General features: G+C 39.7%; 1 protein-coding gene across 2 annotated transcripts in view; it reads right to left on the bottom strand.

The window, feature by feature from the left end:
- The window catches only part of KIF21A (kinesin family member 21A), a 93,582-nt gene extending 74,319 nt beyond the window's left edge, over positions 1-19,263 (bottom strand). For both annotated transcript variants that reach the window (XM_082479251.1, XM_082479252.1), the window contains exon 1: positions 19,166-19,263. In XM_082479251.1, coding sequence (XP_082335377.1) covers positions 19,166-19,209 — 44 coding nt within the window. In that variant the 5' untranslated portion in view covers positions 19,210-19,263. The remainder of the gene's footprint in view (positions 1-19,165) is intronic.
- Positions 19,264-20,022: the final 759 nt, after the last annotated feature.

Raw genomic sequence — 20,022 nt, 5'->3', positions numbered from 1 at the left:
GCTGCATGTACAAGAATTACATTTCACCAACTTCATTTAACTCAAAACAAACAAAAAGTTACCAACATACTTATTATAGCTGAAGCTACAAGCCATTTCCCAAATAATTACAGTTAAATAATACCACAAAAGAAAAGGAGGATCAGGTCAGTTAAAAGAAAATTATAAGTTGTCATTAATCATTACTGAAATGACTGCTTAGCTAACACTACTAAAATAACAACCAGACATTTCACAATGGGACAAGACAGCTGAAAACAGCGTTTCAGTAATCTGCTCTGAATAGTGCCTTCACTCTGTTAATTTTCAGTGCAACATTCTTAGAACAAAAACCACTGTATGACTTTTCTGCCACTCCTTGTAAAAAAAAAAGTGCTGTATCCATAACACCCGATCCACCAAGTTCCAAAGCAAACTACAGAAAATTTCTTCATATTTATTGTTGACTGTTTCTACTGAACAGAAGTTGCACTGTTTCAAAACAGAAGGTAGACTGTTCAAGCAGTGACTGAAAGCTCTGAGCTAGTAAATCCTAACTGTGTGGTAAGAGAAAATAACCCACTTGCTTTATTTAGTACTATCTGTTTTAATACTTGCAAAACAGAAAGGAACAACATTATCCATGTTCTTCAGTCCTTCTGGTTCAGCTACACATTTTTATATGTTTGAATGTCAGTCCCCAGTTATAATTCTGTCCTTCATGTCTATCCATCCTATTTGCAAGGCTGAAAAAACATCCACATTAGCAGCAACAGCATCAAAAATTAAAGATTATTTTTTCCATCCTTTTGTTCCTATGCAGTGACACTGTATTCAGCTGCTCTGCAAAGACTTGACCACCTCGCTGCTCTTTGTTGGCTTCAGATGATGCTTTAAAAAGAAGGCCTCTAAGCAGTTAGTTAAAAGTCAGGGCAATTCAGTAAACTATGATAGAAATTCAGTAGGTAGCATTTTTCAACGCTGAGTCATGCTCCAAATTGATTGCTCAGTACAATGCTGGATGCTCCTTTGTTGCAAGCAAGCATTTTAGGCAAATATAAACTGACAGTCCCCAAACTCCACCCCCATCTGTTCTCCAGCCCACCCCAAGAGTTGAGAGGTTTGCAAGTCTCTTGGTACTGATTCTAACAACAGTCCCCATGAGGTTTCAACCAGGTGCAAGACTTAGATTATCAGCAGGCAATAATCCTTTGTTCTGCTAACTGCAGGCTGATTGTCAGATGTGGTGGAGATAAGACAGGAAAAAAAAAAAAAAATATTTTTGTAAATGAGAGAATATTTAGCATTTATATGGAAATACCAGTGGAAAGCTGAAATAATTGGAGCTTAAATAACAAGAGAAGTGAAAAGAAAGGGACTAGTGACAGCTGACTAGCAAAACAAGTTTGCAGAAACCAGCTTTTTTAATAAAATGGTTTAATAAAATGGTTCTGGCAGAAAATTGAGAATTTGATTAAAATGAAGACCCCTGCCTAAACATACATACTGCATGGAAAATAACTTCCTGGCTGATAAACCAGAATTTTTTTCTAAATATTTTCATATTTTACTACATAGATGAATAATTGGAATATTTCAACTTCTTATTTGTTTGATTTGGGCAAAGATAATTATGTTGGGCAAAAAGCTGCAGCCACTACGGCTTCTTCCACATCACTTATAGTATTAAATTTCCCCACTGCCAGCAGAGAATAACATCCTTTATGTAAAGACGAAGAAACATATTAGAGAATGGCTTAAGTCAAAAAAAAAAAAAAAAAACACACACACAAAACAAAACAAAACCAAAATCACCATTTAGAATCTGATAGACTGATACTTATCACCTGACTAAAGTTAAAGATGTGAAGCTTCAATGTTACTTCTATAGTTCTCCGTTAACAGTTAAAATTATCCACAAAACTTATTGACTATAATATCCAACATATCACTGGAGATTTTAACCTAACAGAAAGTGAAAGAGCACGCTGTGATACCTCATGAGGAAAGTATGGGCTAATTTCATATTCTTGACCTTTGGTAACATATGAAATGGAAAAGACTGCCTGATTGTCTAACACTTGAGCTTCTACTCCAGGCAGGTAGAAAGTCCTTGTTGACTAGGCTGAGCCAATTCAGTGTGGAAATACAATCATTCTCCAGGTTTAATTGCTACTAGCATGCAGACCTCACTGCACTAGCAAGCCTACAGTTTGGAATGATCACTAATAAAAATAATACCGGTAATACCATTGCAGCAAAATTTTAGCTCCAGGACAGAGCACGTCCATGAAAGAAGTGTACTCTGGTAATGCACCACAATGTAAACCGACAGGTTCACAACTCAACTACATAGTTAACTCATGACACACAGTGAATAAAATCTAGCAAGAACTAGCTACTTCCTTGCTACTTGTATCTGCTTTAAACAACCTATATCTATGGTGGTGTAACAGCAAAAGTACTTTCTGCTTCACATTCTAGCTGTAGGCTTAATTTTTCAGTAGGGCTCAGGTTCCCTGATTAGATTACAAATCCAACCAGAACTCCAAAACTATTAGTGCAAAGTCATTTAAAAAAGGAAAAAAAAAAAAAAAAAAAAAAAGAAGGATAAATCATACAGCAAGATAGCTCACACAAATTAAAAGCAGTTCTCTCAGTTTTACATTACAGGCATGGGAAGCTCTGCCTCTGTTTCTGGAACAATTCTCCTCTTTGGCGTACAGCCGCTGGGCACTGCTCTGCCAGCCTCCCTCAGCTCCGGCACACACAAAGCGGCAACACCTGATCCTGGGACCACTTGTGTCTATTGAACACTTGGCTGCAGCTCCTTGGGGACAGAAAGAAAACTCTGTCCTGACAAGCTTGGTCATGGTCAAAACCCATTTCTTTGTCTTGACTGAATTAAATCAGCTCTTCTTGGCATATAATACTTCTAAATCAGGCATTTCACAGCTGCTCTCAGAAATCATCAATGCAAATCACTTGTGGTTTGTCTGCATAAGAGTTCATAGTCCCTCATGCACTGGAGGTAGCACAGTTGCTTTCAAAAAAAGTATTCTTATATAAACTATTCCAAATTGCCTTAGAGATTTAAGCTTACAGTAACTGTAAGTAACATACCAGGACTACAGTAAAACCAAGATGACTATGGCACCTGTTACAAGACTTGTGGCCAAATACCTTATTACTCTGAGCACTTAGCATCAGGCAACGTAGGAGTTCCTTTGGCTTATATGAGACCTACCCAGGGCAGATGCATATAAGGTTTTCCAGGATCAATACCTAAGCTAACAATAAACTTTGCCAGCAAATAGAAAACTATGACTTCACACAAATTAATGCTGTAATGGCATACTGGTAGTGCCTAAAGGCCAGGGAGGTTCTTATGCTAAGGCTTATATAAAGCTTTCATAAAGGGTCATGAATTTATTAAAAGCTACAGACAGATATATCCATGTATTAATGTGTAACATTAAAGCTGTTTCAGACTGTTTCCTCACCAGCATCAAGAAGTCAGAAGACACAAGCTACAAACTCTGCATCACCAACTGCTATGAACCAGGCAGCTGCCTCCCACACCAATATACACGCATGACTTTCACTCCATTGCTGCCCTCAGCTTCAACCACATACTATCACTACTTTCACAGTAAACCTCAAATAAAAAAGCCCCCCCAAAATATCATATAGCAATAACAAAGCTCTAGTGTTTTGGCCAACCTTGTTTCCACTTGAAATAATTTCCTTTAACACCACAGAAAGTAATTGGGGGATGGGGAGAAGAGGTAGGAGGCTGTTTACGCCAGCATACGACAAGGTAACATATTTAGAAAGAAAAGTTGAATATTTGCACAAAACTTCTTAAGCTAACTGGCATTCAACACAAAATTGCCCAGAAGTATTAAGCAAGGTCTTAAAGGGGTGTTAGTAGATCAATACTATTTATTTTTTCTAGAATTTCCAGTTTTCTCTAAACAGGTACTTCTAATTCTTCCACAAGTCAGCTTTTACTATTTCAGTGTCAAAGCTAAAGAGAAAGATCTCTGTGCTGTTTTAAATTTCAATGTTTTGCTAACTCCTGCTACACAAAATTTTAATTGTACGACTTAACTGATTTCACCACTAAATCTGAAGAAATGCTAAAGCAAGGAACAATATTAGCAATGAAGGCTCTTTCATTTCTTTAAATATATTTATTTAAGAAGATATCTTCTTAAATAAAATACTGTCAGGGGTTTTTCTTTCTTTAAAAGAAACATGACAGTTAAGCAGATAGTACCACCTTAAGATCCTCCTGGAAAAGTTTGTTTTCCCCCTGGTTTCAACTATAGACTTTGCTTGCCCATGCCTTATCACTTGACTTCTGTTTACACAGAAACACAGAGCTCTGTCATCAAATGAAGTGCAACTGCAATGCATCCCTTATGTAAGCCTCATCACATGAAAAATTAGCAGGGCCCATAGGAAACTACAAATAGCTTATTTCCCAACTATACTTACCAGAGTTAACCATTTCTAGACCACAGAATTAAGAACCAGTAGCTGAAGAATGGGAACAAGACCAATTCAAACTATAACTGAGTGACAGATTCAGGACAGGGAGCAGGATTACCTGGAACTAATGAAAGGAGAGGATTTCCCTGCCTCTTGTAGTTTGAGGTCGGGACTGGTTGCACTTCACATACAATCATGTTTTTAAACTAAACACATAATTGGATTCTTAATCAAATCCAGTGGACTGGTGTTACACAACACATCAGATAATCTTATCAGCATCAGAATGGATCAAAAGTGTACATAGTCGCTTGTGTCTTTTCTATACTACCCATCATTATCCTAATCTGGAGGTGTCACAAACAGTTTTCAGTTCAGAGTAACAAGATTTCAGCTTTGTCTTCCCAGGCAGCCATTGCAAAGCAACACATTCAGGTTGTTCAGGACCTCTAATCTACAAGAGCAGTGTTGGCAAAGGCAGCAAAAAAAGGAGCAACACAAAGACTCAGCAGCTGGAAAATAGTACAACAGTGACACTCCACCTAAAACCTGCTGTCACAGCAGGAACTGTTAGCTGCAGTACCTCTGGCAATTCTTGCTCTGGTTTGGGTTGTTTGGTTTTTTGGTTTTTTTTTTGTTTGTTTTTTTAATAAAATAAAATTTCATATTTGAAGGCCTTTGTCACTTACCTTGGCTAACAGTTTGAAGTAAACACATTAGAGCAGGACTCAAAGAAGTGAGAAAAACCTGACAAAAAAATGTTTTTCCTTTTTAAAAAACAAAAGCCTACAACCCACATAAGAGAGGTCCTTGTGCAATCTGTAGCTCTCCTATGATTTTTGCATTAGTCACAAGCACACTGAACTGAACAACTCCAGTATAATGGCACATAATAAGGATACCCAGAAAGATTTGTGGATTAGAAGTAAAAAGGCTCTGGCTGTCCTTGAACATTTCAGACTTCAAAATAAAACTGGAAAGTCCCTGGGTCTACACCCTTTTACCATTTCTACCTGGCTGTGGGGAAGAAAAGGAGAGCTTTGAAAGTCTGTTTCCTTTGGGAACAAAACTTTTCAGCTATTTGCAAAGTAACTGAAGATATCCCCTACCTTTGTGCTCCAATTGTACCTAGATCAATAAGCAATAGAAATCTCCCCAGCACATTAAATACTAAATGAATACTCAGAAGATGGGATCACTGATACTCCAACACCAGAGCTGATGCTATAAACAGCAGCAGATGTCCAAGACTTTGTAGCTTAGCCCTATACTGAAGAAAAAAAAAAAAAAACTAAAACAAGTCACACAGATTATTTAAGTATTTCCAACTTTGGGAGTGAAGTGGCCAGTGTCTCCTAGCCAGAGATTTGCTCATGCTGGTATACAGAAGTGGGGATACTGGTGTATATAGAGTACATGGCATCATCCACCTCAACAGGTAGCAGCATATCCAGAGAACTCTCAGTACTGGTAATGACTGCCGCAGAGAGGCAGATCCCTTACATGCAGAAATCTGTTTCAGCTATTTCTCCCAGCAGTATCTTATAAGTTATCCATCTGGTATCACTTTACATCAACCAACACTAATGCTCACATATTAATATACCTATATCTCTGTTTTAGCCTAGCAGTTTTCTTTCTGGCATTTCCCTCATCTATGGTTAAGATCTCTAGAGACAGAGCTTTCAGCCTCAAAGGACAAACAGATAGGGAAAATAAGCCTCAATAATTTATATATTGCACTTGAAAAGTAAAGTGACTCAGAGGTAAAAGGCCTTACAACGTGTTGAACTCATTAATACCTGAAACCTTGGGTTACAACATTACTTAAAATCATGCATCAAACTGATTGGGTTTGAGTACTTGAATGCCACCCCCAGAGCCATTCTGAAGGACCTGGCATTCAGAAGCAGACCTTGCAGAAATGCAGGACGACTAAATGGCCAAAGCATTATTAGCTGACAAGGAAGAACCAAACCAAAACCCCTACACAAAACAGCAAATGACTCAAGAAAAACAAGTTTACAAATTTAGCATTTGAAATACAGTTACTATCACTACAACATTTAATGCATTGATACACTAAATTAAAATTGTAGCACTGTTGCTATTTTGAACAGAAAGTTGGTTAACAGTCAGGATCCTACAGTTTATTTTTTGTTATCAGAATGGAAAAATAACACAATGCCAATTCATATGAATTCTGAGCAAAGGAGAGGACCTCTCACACACATTGCTGTGCTGGAGAGACCATCCCCTTCTATACCAAAGAGGCAACAAAACAGAAGAGCAATTTTCACTAAAACAGTGCAGTATGTTACAAGTGTTCTGCCCCACTGGATATTCCTTGATTAGACCTATAGCTTTGCCCAAAAGAACTTTTATCTTAAGATGAAAAATTCATGCATAAACAACAGAATACACATCTAAAAAAAAGCAGTCAGTTGTTCAGTTAGACTACAATTAGTCAAATTCCCTTGACAAATCTGATAAAACTCGGAAGTCAGTAGCATTTCCTAGCTGCAATCTGAGAAGTCAAAAGCACGTATCAAGAGATGCAGATCTCATGAGCTTTGAAGCACTTTCCTCAGTCCCCCAATACATTCCTCTCTTTTAAACAGATTGAACTTCAACCAGACAACTCTTACACAGACACTAGGCAGACATCCAACAATACAAACCAAGCTGAATGTTAACTTTGTCCAGTGCTCCACACACATTATATGTACACACAAACCCAAAGAAATAAATACAACTTTAAAATCCATTTTTCAATGGAAAAACTGATAATGCAAATTATAACTCATTTCCAAGAAGTCATAAGAAACTGTTCCGAGATAAGTAACTGATGCTTTGGGTTATATTCACAAGATTATCATGTGCTTCATGTGATAAACCACTGACACTTGTCTGCATTTCTTTCTGACTTACAGAAGATATTGTTTGAACAAGCCAGAAGAACTGAAAGACTGAAACATGAACTGCCCAGGGGGAACAGGGAAACAGACACGATTGAGATGGCTGAGGAGAGCATGAACATCTGAAAAGCACAGAAACGTTAAACAGTGCTGGAGGTTAATTATTCTCATTAGTCAGCTTGGCCAAAAGAATAAGTGAGCTTAAAGTATGGCAAAGAAAATGCAGGCAGAAGGTGACTGCCACACATTCCTGCTGGGAGAAGAGGAAAGCAGATTTTTACCCATAACTGAATCACACTCAAAATTCCTTGACAGCAGCAACATCACATGTACCATGAAATAGTCTTCAAGACAGGTAGGGAGGGGTTGGATGAGGGGGAGAAATAGATTTTAGAACTGAAAGAATATAGAAACCATGCAAACAAACAAAAGCTTCCAGTACTTCATGCAGTGTTTGCTTGCAACACATTGCCTCCTAATAGCAGCCATATCACCAGCACCACTGGATGACTTTCAGTCCCCCAAGAACCTGCTCTATCATATTCAGAACTCATCTAGAGAAGAGGTTGCAACCCTTTGCTGGAGCTGTCCCCCATCTCTCACCCTTTCCAACAGATCACAGGCACAGAGCTCTTCAACACCCTTACCTCCTTACTGAGGTTCACATCAGGAGGACAAGAGGCAGTGGTCATAAAACCAAAGCAAGAGACTTCCCAACTTGGCATAAGGAAAAAATTTTGCTCATTAGGACAGCCAGGTATTGGTTGCCCAGAGACTGAGGACTCTCCAACCTCAGAGGTTTTTACAAGACCTAACTTGCTAGAGCCTTGAACAGCCTTGCCTGAATTTAGTTTTGACCCTGCTTTGAAAGGGAGGTTGGATCAGATGACTTCCTGATGTCCCTTCAAACTTGAATTAGTCTAAGCTTAGCCTTCCAAATCTGTAAGGCTTTACTGTCCATGCGGGCATTTTCACACTCCTGTAAACGCATTCTGATGCCTGAATGGGATCATTCAACTGTGCTGAACTCAAGTCCTGGCACTCAACATGCAGCTTCACAGAATTACAGATAAGTGGGATGGAAAAGAGATGGAAAGACCATAGAGTTTATTCCTCCACTCTACCTTTCTGGACCAAAATACTGTCAACTATGTCCAAAACGTACCTGGCAGTTATCAGTTTGAACTGTTTATAAAAGTCTCCTATATGGGCAATTCCACATCTTCACAGACAAATTGTTCCAGGCCATCGATCCTTACAATAGAAAAATATTTTCTTCCTATCTTTTACTTTTCTTACTCTAATTTAAGCCTATTACCTTTTACTCATTTCACCTTGAACATGAAGAACAATTCCTTCTCTTCTACTTTGCACTTGACCCTAGGCATTTCAAGACGTGTCTCTTGGCAATCTTCATTCCTCATACCTCACGCTATGGAACTGGTCACATTTTCTAGACAAAGTCATTTCCCTTCTCTTTTCAATTCCGCGTTTTTCTTGAAACACAGCACCCAAAACTTAACACTAGATGCCAGCCAAGACATTAGCAGTAATGAACAAAGGGTATGGATTACTTTGCACCTTATATAAAAACTTCAATTTCTATATACACTAATTTTCTTCTTTTCCTACAATACCACACTGCTGTTTCACGATTAATTGTTATGCATTATTCCTTATCACTTGAATTCTTGCCTACAGTAGCAGCAGAGAGTGGACTGGCCCTTTATTTTCAGTCAAGTATCATCCAAGATGTAGGCCACCACCATTTTATGCAAGTCCTCTCTTCCCAAAGAAACATCACAGCATACAGCAGTCTTAAGAGTTAAAAAAAAAAAAAAAAAAAAAAAAAAAAAAGTCAACAGAAGCGTTGGCCTGGCATGGGCCAGCCCTGCTTTCAGGGCTGCAAGCACAGAACAAAGGACTTTCATCTGAAGCTCTGAGCTGTGTAATGTTTCTTCCTCTTTAAGGCCTACCAAGGCTTTACTTGTTGACATTTAGAGAACAATGAAAAGTCCATCTGTTCCTCAAAAGCTTTGCTAACAACGATAATGAAATATATCTACAGCTACGCTTTAAAATGCGGAGCCAAGACAGTGGGCTAACTAGACGACCAGCCAATGTATATCACTTTGGGGACTGTGTGGGGAAGAAAAAGAAAAAGAACAAAAAAGGGACACCCACAAAACAATAACAACAAAACCCCACACAAACAAAACCCCAAAGTCTGAAGCTTTTGGGCGTACAAAAGAAAGAAAAAGTGACTTTTAATTATACTGATGTTTAATTGTCAAATAGTTTGCCTGTCAATACCAGTTCAGCCCTATCTCAAATCTCATTTTTAGAGCTCACTGAACATCAATCCACTTTTGCTGAACTCAAAGTTCTGCTAGTGAAGATCAAAATGGCAATTTTATTGTTTGAGTGATGGGCTGATTGATTAGATTAGACAGAAGCGCAAGCCATGCTTTAAGTGATATAGATTGAAGAGGTGGCCTTCTCTCTGATTTCCTACCGCTTCAAACATTGTTAAAAGTGGAATCCTTCTCTCTTCTATCATGTCTAGAAAAATATATATTCAGATATTTACTCCCCTTTAACCCAACATGAAAATATTTTTCTGGTCTTTAATGTGTTTCAAGCAGTTTGCTCATAAAACAAATCAAGTTTTCCTAAACATACCAGTTATTCACACACATGATATAACTAGGAAAAGAAAATAGAGGAGATGTTCAGACAGTATCAATATCCCTAGTCTGCAAAGTAATGTGTATAGATAAGTCATCTTAAAAAAAAAAAAAAAATATCAAAGGCATCACGTTACAGAGCCAGAGCCTGAAAATAATGATTTCATGAAATTAAAGACCAGACTTCAAAAGGAACGCATTTGAGACCAGGGAGTGAAACAAACCTTACCTGGACAACTTACGTAGAGTGAAAACTGAAGCAAAGTATGGTTTGTTTGGCAGGTAGAAAAAAAAAAGAAAAAAAAAGTAGTCAGCTATCTCCTACAGATCAAAGTGTCTGGTACAGGCATAATTTTTTTTTCCTCTTCACACAGAAGCAAATGGTGGCAGAAGGGAGAAACAAAGCCATATACACGCTTTAGCAAAACAGAATTTTTAATTGTAACACTATTCATAGAAGGTAAGCTACTGAAAACTCAGGTGTTTTAATAGCAGTTGCTTTTCTCATGATACTACATCATGTATTATTTATATCACACCATAAGTGTTTACTATACTTTGAAGCTACATCTTTGGCCTGAGGAGTTTATGACATAATTCTGAGATGATAATACACAAAGCACCAGTGGAGCATGGGGAGGGAAGAGCAGAAAAACAGTATTAAAAAAAAAGACAAAAGGTTGACTACCTACACTCATAGCCCTCTCATATCCTCATAAGGGTGGAGATAGGGACATAGAGATTCTGTCCTAGGACAGAATCAAGCACAAACTAAGACAGAAGCACAGCTGCAGTTGGCAAATATATTTAATCAATACTATTGAGTGAGAAATTAGCAACTCCAAGATCTTTGGATAATGCGCTACTCAGAGTGCCACCAAAGGTCTCAGGACTCATCTCCCAATTAGTCCCATGCTAAAGGGAAGAAAAGTCCAACAACATGAATGCTAAGAAATACTGGCTTTGAAAAACAAAGTTAATTAGATAAGTAACTTCTTAATTTTCAGTATTTTTAATAGGTTATATAGACAGGCATCTTATTTAATTCAATCTACCTTGCTAACACTTTATTCCAAGAAGATGCAGTCTCACAGTACCAAATGCTTCAAAGAAAGTGGCTTACCTGGGTTCCTATGGTCTACACAATACAAAGGGTTATACTGCACGAGACATTTCTTAGCAGGCTTGCTAGCGACCTCAGAATTGTGCAAGACTATATTTCATTATTTGCAATATATTTCCAGAGGATATTCTTTCTTTTGTTTTAAACTATTACTGATGACTTGCATAACCCTTTAATCAACATTGCTAACAATTCACATACTTCAATATAGTCTCCTGACTGACATTAATACTCCAAAGCTATACAGCTTTTCAGCTTAAAATGCCCTCTTTGTTTTTTTTGTTTTAGCAGTGTTAAGCAAAACACATCTACCATGGTTAGAAATGGGAGGGGAAAAAAATAGTCAATGAAAATAATGAAAAAACACACGGGCTTAAACAAAGACAGTAACCAAGTGGTTGAAGCATTAACCCAGGATGTGGAAGACATGTTCAAGATGTTCAAGACCCTGAGTGAGATTAGACCAGGTAAACAGAGAAGACTCTTTGATCAAACTCTTCCATTTGAGATGTCTTACAAAAAAGAAACATTTTCTGTCCAGTCCTATTAGCTATAACCTTCCACGTGTTCAGCTGTAGTAGTTAAACCATCAGGCTACAGCACGCCACAGTCCTTTGACTCTTACCCACCTTCAGAATCATGTTTTATTCACGTTTTTAAAGGATCAATTACGATGAACATAAATGAAAGGAAAATAAGTGTCCTTCAAAGCTACAGTGTACAAGAGAAAGCACTTCAAGAATCCTCGAGTATTTAAGAGCAAGTATGGAGAAACTACATTAAATCCAAAATGTCCTGCAAAGAGTTAGGTATTCGCTAACCAACTGAAGCATGCAGAGTTCCTGTAACAGCATGAATGCAAGAACCACCAGTGAGACACTGAAAATTAGCGAGACAACAAATCCTTTAATCCATTTTTAAATCTAACAATGGAAACGTACTATTCAACTTGAATACATATGAATTGCTGTGTATAGTAGAACAATACTATCATAACCCTTTACTAAGTTTTGTTGCTCTCAGCTTTCTGTGTTGAAACTCCATAGTAAACAGGCTGAAGGGATAAGTCTACCTAACAAAAGTGAATGACATAAAGACCTAAAGATCCTTAAAGAGTCCATTGTCCCAAACAGCAAGCCTAGCAGTTGTCAGCTGATTATAAAAAAGTGTTCTTTAAACAAAAATGAATTATTTCAGCAGTGGCCAACTTTACCAAATCTGTTGAGGATACTAACAAAAATAAAGAACCAGATGGTACTCACTCCTTATTTCCATACAGAGTCTACCCAGGAAATATTTTTACACTAATCAATTGTTAGCTCTGAATCAGCAGTTTATTTTATTTTTAAAATACATATAGAATAGACCTTCTCTATGCATCAAACTCACAGTGACGCTGACCTTAAAATCCTTTCACCATTCTTCATTTGCATCTTGTTGCTATGGTAAACACATCAAACAAGAAAACACGTTTGAAAAAAATCAGGCTGCATTTCTGCCTTTAGTCACACTGGAGCAGACACATTTATTCCAGAAAAGTTTCACCAGGGAAAAGTAGAAATAGACATGGAGAGTTACAAAAACAGGAGGAAGGACAGGAAGAAAATTAACAAAGATTTAAAACAATTTTAGAGGAGAGGAGAAAGAGGACAAGAAAAATGCACAGCTCATGTAGTTACTCTTGCTGGACTTGTTCAGGTCTGGTTTGATTTCTAATTAAACTTTTTTGTTCACCAGTTCAAATTATACTTTTAACTTCTTGCAAGTATTCTACGTAGGAATAATATTAGCACAACAAAAAATTCTCTGCTCCAGCAGCAGCTGATACAGTAGGATACTGAATCTTTTCCTTTAACAGAAAAAAATGCACGTAAAATGACTATTTCCGTAGCAGTAATCATGCGACAGAACATGAAAGCAAGATTTCCAGCAGCCATCTCTGAGTGCACAGCAAGGGCAATCTATAAAACGCTTAAAGCAAATAAAAGGAAAGCAGAGGGAGGGAGCAAGGCTCCCTTGATCCCAAGCACAAAGACCATTCAGCTACTGCAGTAGAACTTACAGAAGTCACACAGAAAAACTGAAAACGTGAAGCCTTGAGTTTAGTAATAAAGGAATGTCTAGGCCAACAATATAAATCCTAATTCTCCACAGAAAATAAGTAGTAAAGAAAACACCATTAAATGGAAGTCAGTGACTAACTCGATGGATTTTCAAAGCAAAGTAAACTCCCAAGTCTTCTACAAACTTTGGGAAATGCCAAGTTAGACATATAATCATCCACAAGCATGAACAGACCACTCATGCACACCACTCATTGCTTTTTCTTCTTAAATTCAAGACATATCCATCTTTTGGCAAAGAATACATGACATCAAGGGAAATGTCTGACTAGGATTTCTTTCCCCTCCCTCAAAGAATGAGTTTGTGTTTACATCACATGACTTAAGGAAAGGGAAGTTTATTTCCTAGAAAGCAAGATCACACATTTCAGCCTGCCCCAAGCAATATCAGTTACGGATGATCAAGTTAGATATGATGAAACCTGAATTAATTCAGCAGCAGATGGTGCCATGTCTTTTTTTTCCCCAGCAAAAATGCAAAACATGTGGATGGGGTAGAGTAAAGTTTCAGGGAAGGACAAGGGAATGTTTGTTTAAGTCAAGGAGCAAAGAGAAACATAAAAACTAACAAAAGATATGAAACATGAGCTTTCTAAAAACAAGATCTCTTTTGTAGCTTTCCACTAACAGACTCTTTCTCCAAAAGAGTTATTTCCCAACACCCAATGTCCCCAAAACATTACTATTTAATACTGTTGAACAATTTTTTTCATCTTTGGTGGGACATACCAACAGACAGCTAAACTTCATGAATGCAGTTACTTTGAGACATTTTCCCCTCAAATGTTTCACAGCTTCACGTGATTACAGATGGATAATAACTACTGTCTAGTAAAAGGAAAACTTTTTTTAATTTTAAGGAGCCAATGGATGGTACTGTAATTTATTGCTGTTGTCTATCTAGTTACAGAATGATTTATGAGAATAATTAGCGCTGTATGGGAAGCACGAAATGAGTACCTCTGCCCTCCAAAGCTTGTGATATGTACCACAGCATACATGGCCATTCATCTGACATTTGAGGATCTATTCATGGTAGGAAGCTCAAACACAGCTGTAAGTGTTTGCAGAACAGCAGCCCAAGAAAGAAAATTAATTTCAACAGCCAAAGTGCTTCAAAACACACCTATCAAAAAGACAGGTTCCTTCCACTCAGCTGCTCCTTTTCTAATGTATTTAACACTAGCTGGATCTAGCACAGAGGAGAACAAGTTCAGTGTAAAAGCTATTAGAAATAAAAGCTGAAAAAGAGGAATACAAAAGATGAAAATATACATGGAGGCACAACAACAACAAACAGCAGATTCTGTATGGGGAGGAAAAAAAAAAACCACACAGAAGTTAGCAAAGGAAAAAAAGTGCTGAAGAGGTCCAACTAGTCACATAGTTCAAGAACTGGCAGTACAAAAAGAAGAAAACCAGTGTTCCCATAACAAACCCTTGCAGTAGAAGGCTAAGGTTACAAGGGATGAACATATCCCCTTTGCCTTATCAAAAGTTAGCACTGTATCCTGATTTCATGCCACAAGCAGATTGATTAGTTGCAAAAATCTCTGTTCCTAAATTGATTTAGTAATCAATATGTTTTTCTAAAGGACTTCATCTCTCTTTTGGAATACCAGAAGCAGAAGCTGGGTCTTTTTAATTCATCAGCTGCACTTGCTACTCCCACTGTTATTAGAAATGGATCCCAGTAGATCCATTGCATTTTGCACACATAATTTCCATACTTGGCAAACATCAACATTTCACCTCCGTAAAGCAGTGTGACAATGTATTGCAGACACCCAGGCCAGGTACGAGAAGGAAACTTTTTAGATGATTCAGGGAAGAGCTGGGTGGCTGGACCCCACAGCCTCTACACATGTGAGGAGGAAGGGAGCGATAGTTCCCTTCTTTGCTTTCCTCTGAAACACAGAACAGATTCCAATCTCAGCAGCTGAAGCAGTAGTAGTGCGGTACTCTTACCAAAGTAGGGAAGAAGGCACATCTACACAAACATACCAAGGACGGTGAAAAATTGAAACTTTCACAGCTCTGCTCTTGACTGCTCAATGATGTTAAACACATCTGATTATAAAACACCATCCCCTAACTCCTCTCTACCCTGGTTCTTTGAATTCTGCCCATTAGCACAGTTTTAACTGGGCTCCATCTTTCACAATGACAATATGCCAATGCCAAAGCCCTACTTCACTTCCTTTAGCTTCACCAACTGTCACTTCATGCCCTGTTATTGTTCACTCCACCTGAGGTGTCACACAAGCATGTCCAAGTGATCATCTTGTTTTTCCAGACTACTGGTCAGCTTCCACAGCTATTCATCTTTTCACATTGTTCTTAATTATTTCTTCTTCTGTTTTCATACAGTATGTTCAGTATATCTGAGACCTCCACTAAGAGTGAATCAAGGCCACCTTCCTCCTTTGGAAGACTAGTAGATAGATGTTTACTTCAACATTCTACATTGTTGTGTCTTCTCCATAACAGGATCCAAATAACAGACATCCTTCCATGCTTTATCAATTAGTAGTTCTCCATGCATTCTGGTGAGTTCTATCCAAACATTACTGCTGTCCGAGAGTTCCCTTGTTTAACATGTATCAAAAAAATGCAAAGGACCTAAGTTAAACTTTCTTGTCTTCTTAGATCATCACTGCTAGGATGTCCTAACCCTACAGCTCCAAGCCATACAGAGTGAGAATAGGCACTAACTGTTACCTCTCCAGTTGGAGCTATTCCAATTCCTATGACACAGCTCAGGTTTGGCTGGTAAAAGTAAGTGTAACTCTGACCTAACGGTTATGGGCACTGACTGCAGTGACCCCATCCAGTCCCTGGATAGCTTATACAATGACTTTCTAAAACACAATACTCAGTAGCCAGTGGTCTGTGTCAGTATCTCAGCCTTAAGCGAGAACTTCATCTACCCAGCATGCAAGAAGCTTACATGCCATATTTTGGCTGCGGACACCACTAAAGTGGCAAGACACACAAGAATTAGGAACTATAACCTATATCCTTTTTGTGGTCCTGGTTCCAGAAGCATGAACTATGATGTTTATACCATTTCATAGCCTCCTCAGGAAAAGTTAGCTTCCATATACTGAAAAGATTTATATAAAAGCAAGATGGTAATATTAGATTTACAAAAACGATAATTTTCCACAGTTAGAAGAAACACCATCCATCTGTTTAGGTAACTATCACGGGGGCCCTCCGAATTCATCTGAAAACAGACACTATACACAATCACACACAGAGCAAAGCTCTTTGTTGAAGTTGCACACCATCATCAAATTTGTAATTCCAGAAGTCTTTCAGTGGTGGTTGACAATAGAGAAAGAATTTTTTTTTTTCTTAATTGGGGAATTTAACATTAGCAACTGGATTATCTGCCAAACTATTTTCAGCTTTCATGCTTCACTAAACCGCAGTATTTAGCTCATCGTTCACAAATCCATTATTACACTAAAGAAAACGGGGAGCGATTAGCACACAAGATGATAGCTTAAAGGTGGTGCTAATTGGAAAGAATGAAGTATTTTTGAATCCTGTTGTATACAATTAAGTGAGATAACCAGGTTCTGAAAAAAATAATTCGCTAAACAATTTCAGTGATGTCTATTCCATAACCCATGTTTAAAGTTTAAGCAAATTCAGTTTTGCAGTAAGTTCACTGCAATATGCTTTTGTAGTATCTTACTTCGGTTACTACCACAGGGGCTGCAAACTGAAAGCTGGTCCTGTTGTAGAGCAAGCCTTATTCAGAAAACACACACAAAACCAACGACTAATTCATCACAACAGAGGAAATAATCATTGAACTAAGCTCTAGTTACTCAAAAGAGCTGAAGAACACAACCAACAAGGAAACAGAATGTAGTATTCCTAATGCACAGTACAGCATGGCACAGATAAGCAGCGAGTTGCACAGTCCTATAATTCAACTAGTCTTGCAAAATACACAAGCAGAAATAATAGAAAACCATCTACAGAGAACTACTGGTAGAAAAGAAAAAATTATGCATGCTTCTGTTCATGATTGCTAAGCAGAGAGGGAGAAATCTTTTACATGAATAGTTAATCTGCCAAAAGGAAGAAAGCAGACAGGAGAAAAAATGCAATTCTTCATTACTAGTGAACTGAGCTCAGACATAAGATGTTATTTAGACAATTATATTACAGAAATATGCATCGTAACATTAGGGATTTGTTTTCAAGAGCTACAGCTGGGTGATTTTAATTCATTCTTACACATTCTTTGCCATATATTACTTCTAATGTATTTATCACACACCTACAACTATAAACATATTTGAACCAGTACATTTTATTTAATTTCCAGCTGCAACAAACCTATGTTTGTAAATGAACTTCTACATCACTATTTTTTTTGGCTCAGAACATATTTAATATTTTCTTCAAATGAGACAGCAGTCTGTAAACCTGTAACACACCCTATTTTTCAGATCACACCTATCTCATATTTTCCTTTTAAAAAATACAGCCTAATTATGCTTTGGAATAATACCTCCCTGTACTTTATGTGAGAAATGCTTCAATGGATAACAACACTCACAAAAGCATCTCTCCCCATAGAAAATTCTACTGCAATTATCAAGTAGACTTTGATGAACAACTGCAGCATACACCCCACGTTATCATGCAGGGGCGGTGTTTCCCTGTTTACTGAAAATGTTATTGAACCGTTCCCCCTACACTAACATACCAACAAGACCATGCAGTAACATTGCTATTACTACACCCTTCAGCGAAAAAACGATTCACCCCTTTTTCTTCCTGCACAACCCTTGAATTATGTACCAAAGTGAGATGTACGTGATGGTTCCAAGGACCCATTAGTAGATACAGACCTTCCCCTAAAGTCTGATTTCTTGTGGCATAATACTCCAAGCGTGCCAACATATAATATAAAGAAACTTATTTAAAGGAAAGAAATACACCATCATTCAGCATCACAATCAAAATTAAAATATGTATGTGCCTATATATACGTGCACGTATATATATTTTTTTTTCTCCTCATGTTTGAATCACACAAAGACATCTCGAAAATGAAGGCATCCGTGGGCTAATCTGGAAGTTCTTCAAACAATAAAATAATATCTTCACATAGAAAACCAAGAAGAGCCAGGAGTTCACTGATGAACAACAGATTTTTATCTCTGATAAAAGAGTAATTTGAATTAGCTGATGTTTTAAAATGATACAAGCTCCACTCCCATTATGACTTTTACATATACCCATTCTAATTTACTGTGAGCAGCCTCATGGAAGTTCATCCCTCCCGGTGTGTAAGGTTAGACACAGCCTCCGTGGGATAAAAGCCTTTTTACCCTTCTAAAAATATCAGTCTGCCAGCATCCACGCTCGCAAAGCTCCGTGATGCAAACAGCATCGCCGCAGTCAAGGGACTGCTTTGCCCCCATGAGTAAGCACTTGCAGCGCCGGGCTATAATTACTTGGAATATTTTTAGGGTCATTGCTGAAAATTAGAGAAATGACTGAGAAAGACCTCAGAAAGGGTTTGGTTTGGGGTGTTTTTTTTTTTTTTTCCTTCTCTTTTGACTATTTCCAACTGCTGCAAGGAAAAAGAGGCTCAGCAGGAGCCGAGGCGACACACGTTCTGCAGGGAAGATATCCCCCGCTGCTGTCCCTGTCCCCGCGGGTGGGGACCGCGCACCGCCCGCGGGCACGGCCGCGGTCACCCGTGGCGTGATAGCCCGCGGGGACTGCTCTCCCCCCGCCCCCTCCTCTGCCGCCCGCCCGCCCGCCCTCCTCGGCCCCCGCAGGAGAGGTGGCGCCGCCGCTTACCTGACCGCCACCCGCACCGAGCTCTCGTCCTGGCCGGCCGACATGGTGCCGGGGGGCAGGCGAGGGGCGGCCGCGAGCCTTTGCGGGAGCGGGGAGCGCTGCCGGGCCGAGGAGGGGCCCGCCGGGGAGGAGGTGGGGGCACTGCCGCGGCTCCCCCCCCCCCTCACCTCCTCCTTCTGCTCCGCCACCGCCTCTCTCCAGCCATTTTAGGTGCCTGAATGAATAGGTAGGAGCCGCGGCAGCGCAGGGCGGTTCGTGCCGCTCCTCCTCCTACCCCCCGCCCCGCTCCGGCCCTTCCAGTCCCTGGACGGGGAGCGCTGTCAGTCAGCCCGCCGGCGGGCTGAGGGACGGGCCCCGGGCACCGGCCTCCCGCCCCCCCGGGGTCCGGCTCCCCCGCCCCGGCCGCCCCGCGCCCGCTCCAGCCGCAATGCGTCAGCAGGCCCCGCCCCGGGCAGCCGCCGGCGGCGCGGGCACGGCGGGCGGCAGGGCGCTCGCCTCACGGGCCTCTCCTCACACGCGGGCGTGCGGTCCCCGCCACAGCCCCCCACACACACAGTTCTTCACACGCACATGCACCCCCTGTGCACATACGCCCGTCTCCACACACACGCATCCCCTCGCACACACCCCGCCTCCACACACACACACACCCCTCCACACACACATCCTCTCCACACACACACAGCCCCCCTGCAAACCCCCCTGTCCATGCACACCCCTCTCTCCACATACACATCTCTCTCCACACGCACCCCTCCCTGCACACACATCCCTCTCCACACACACACCCCTCTCCACACAGACACCACTCCACACACACCCCTCTCCACACGCACACTCTCACTCCACACGCATCC

This window comes from Vanellus vanellus (genome assembly GCF_965231255.1).
Source record: "Vanellus vanellus genome assembly, chromosome: 1".
Classification (NCBI taxonomy): domain Eukaryota; kingdom Metazoa; phylum Chordata; class Aves; order Charadriiformes; family Charadriidae; genus Vanellus; species Vanellus vanellus.
This window is presented reverse-complemented; position numbering and strand designations above follow the sequence as displayed.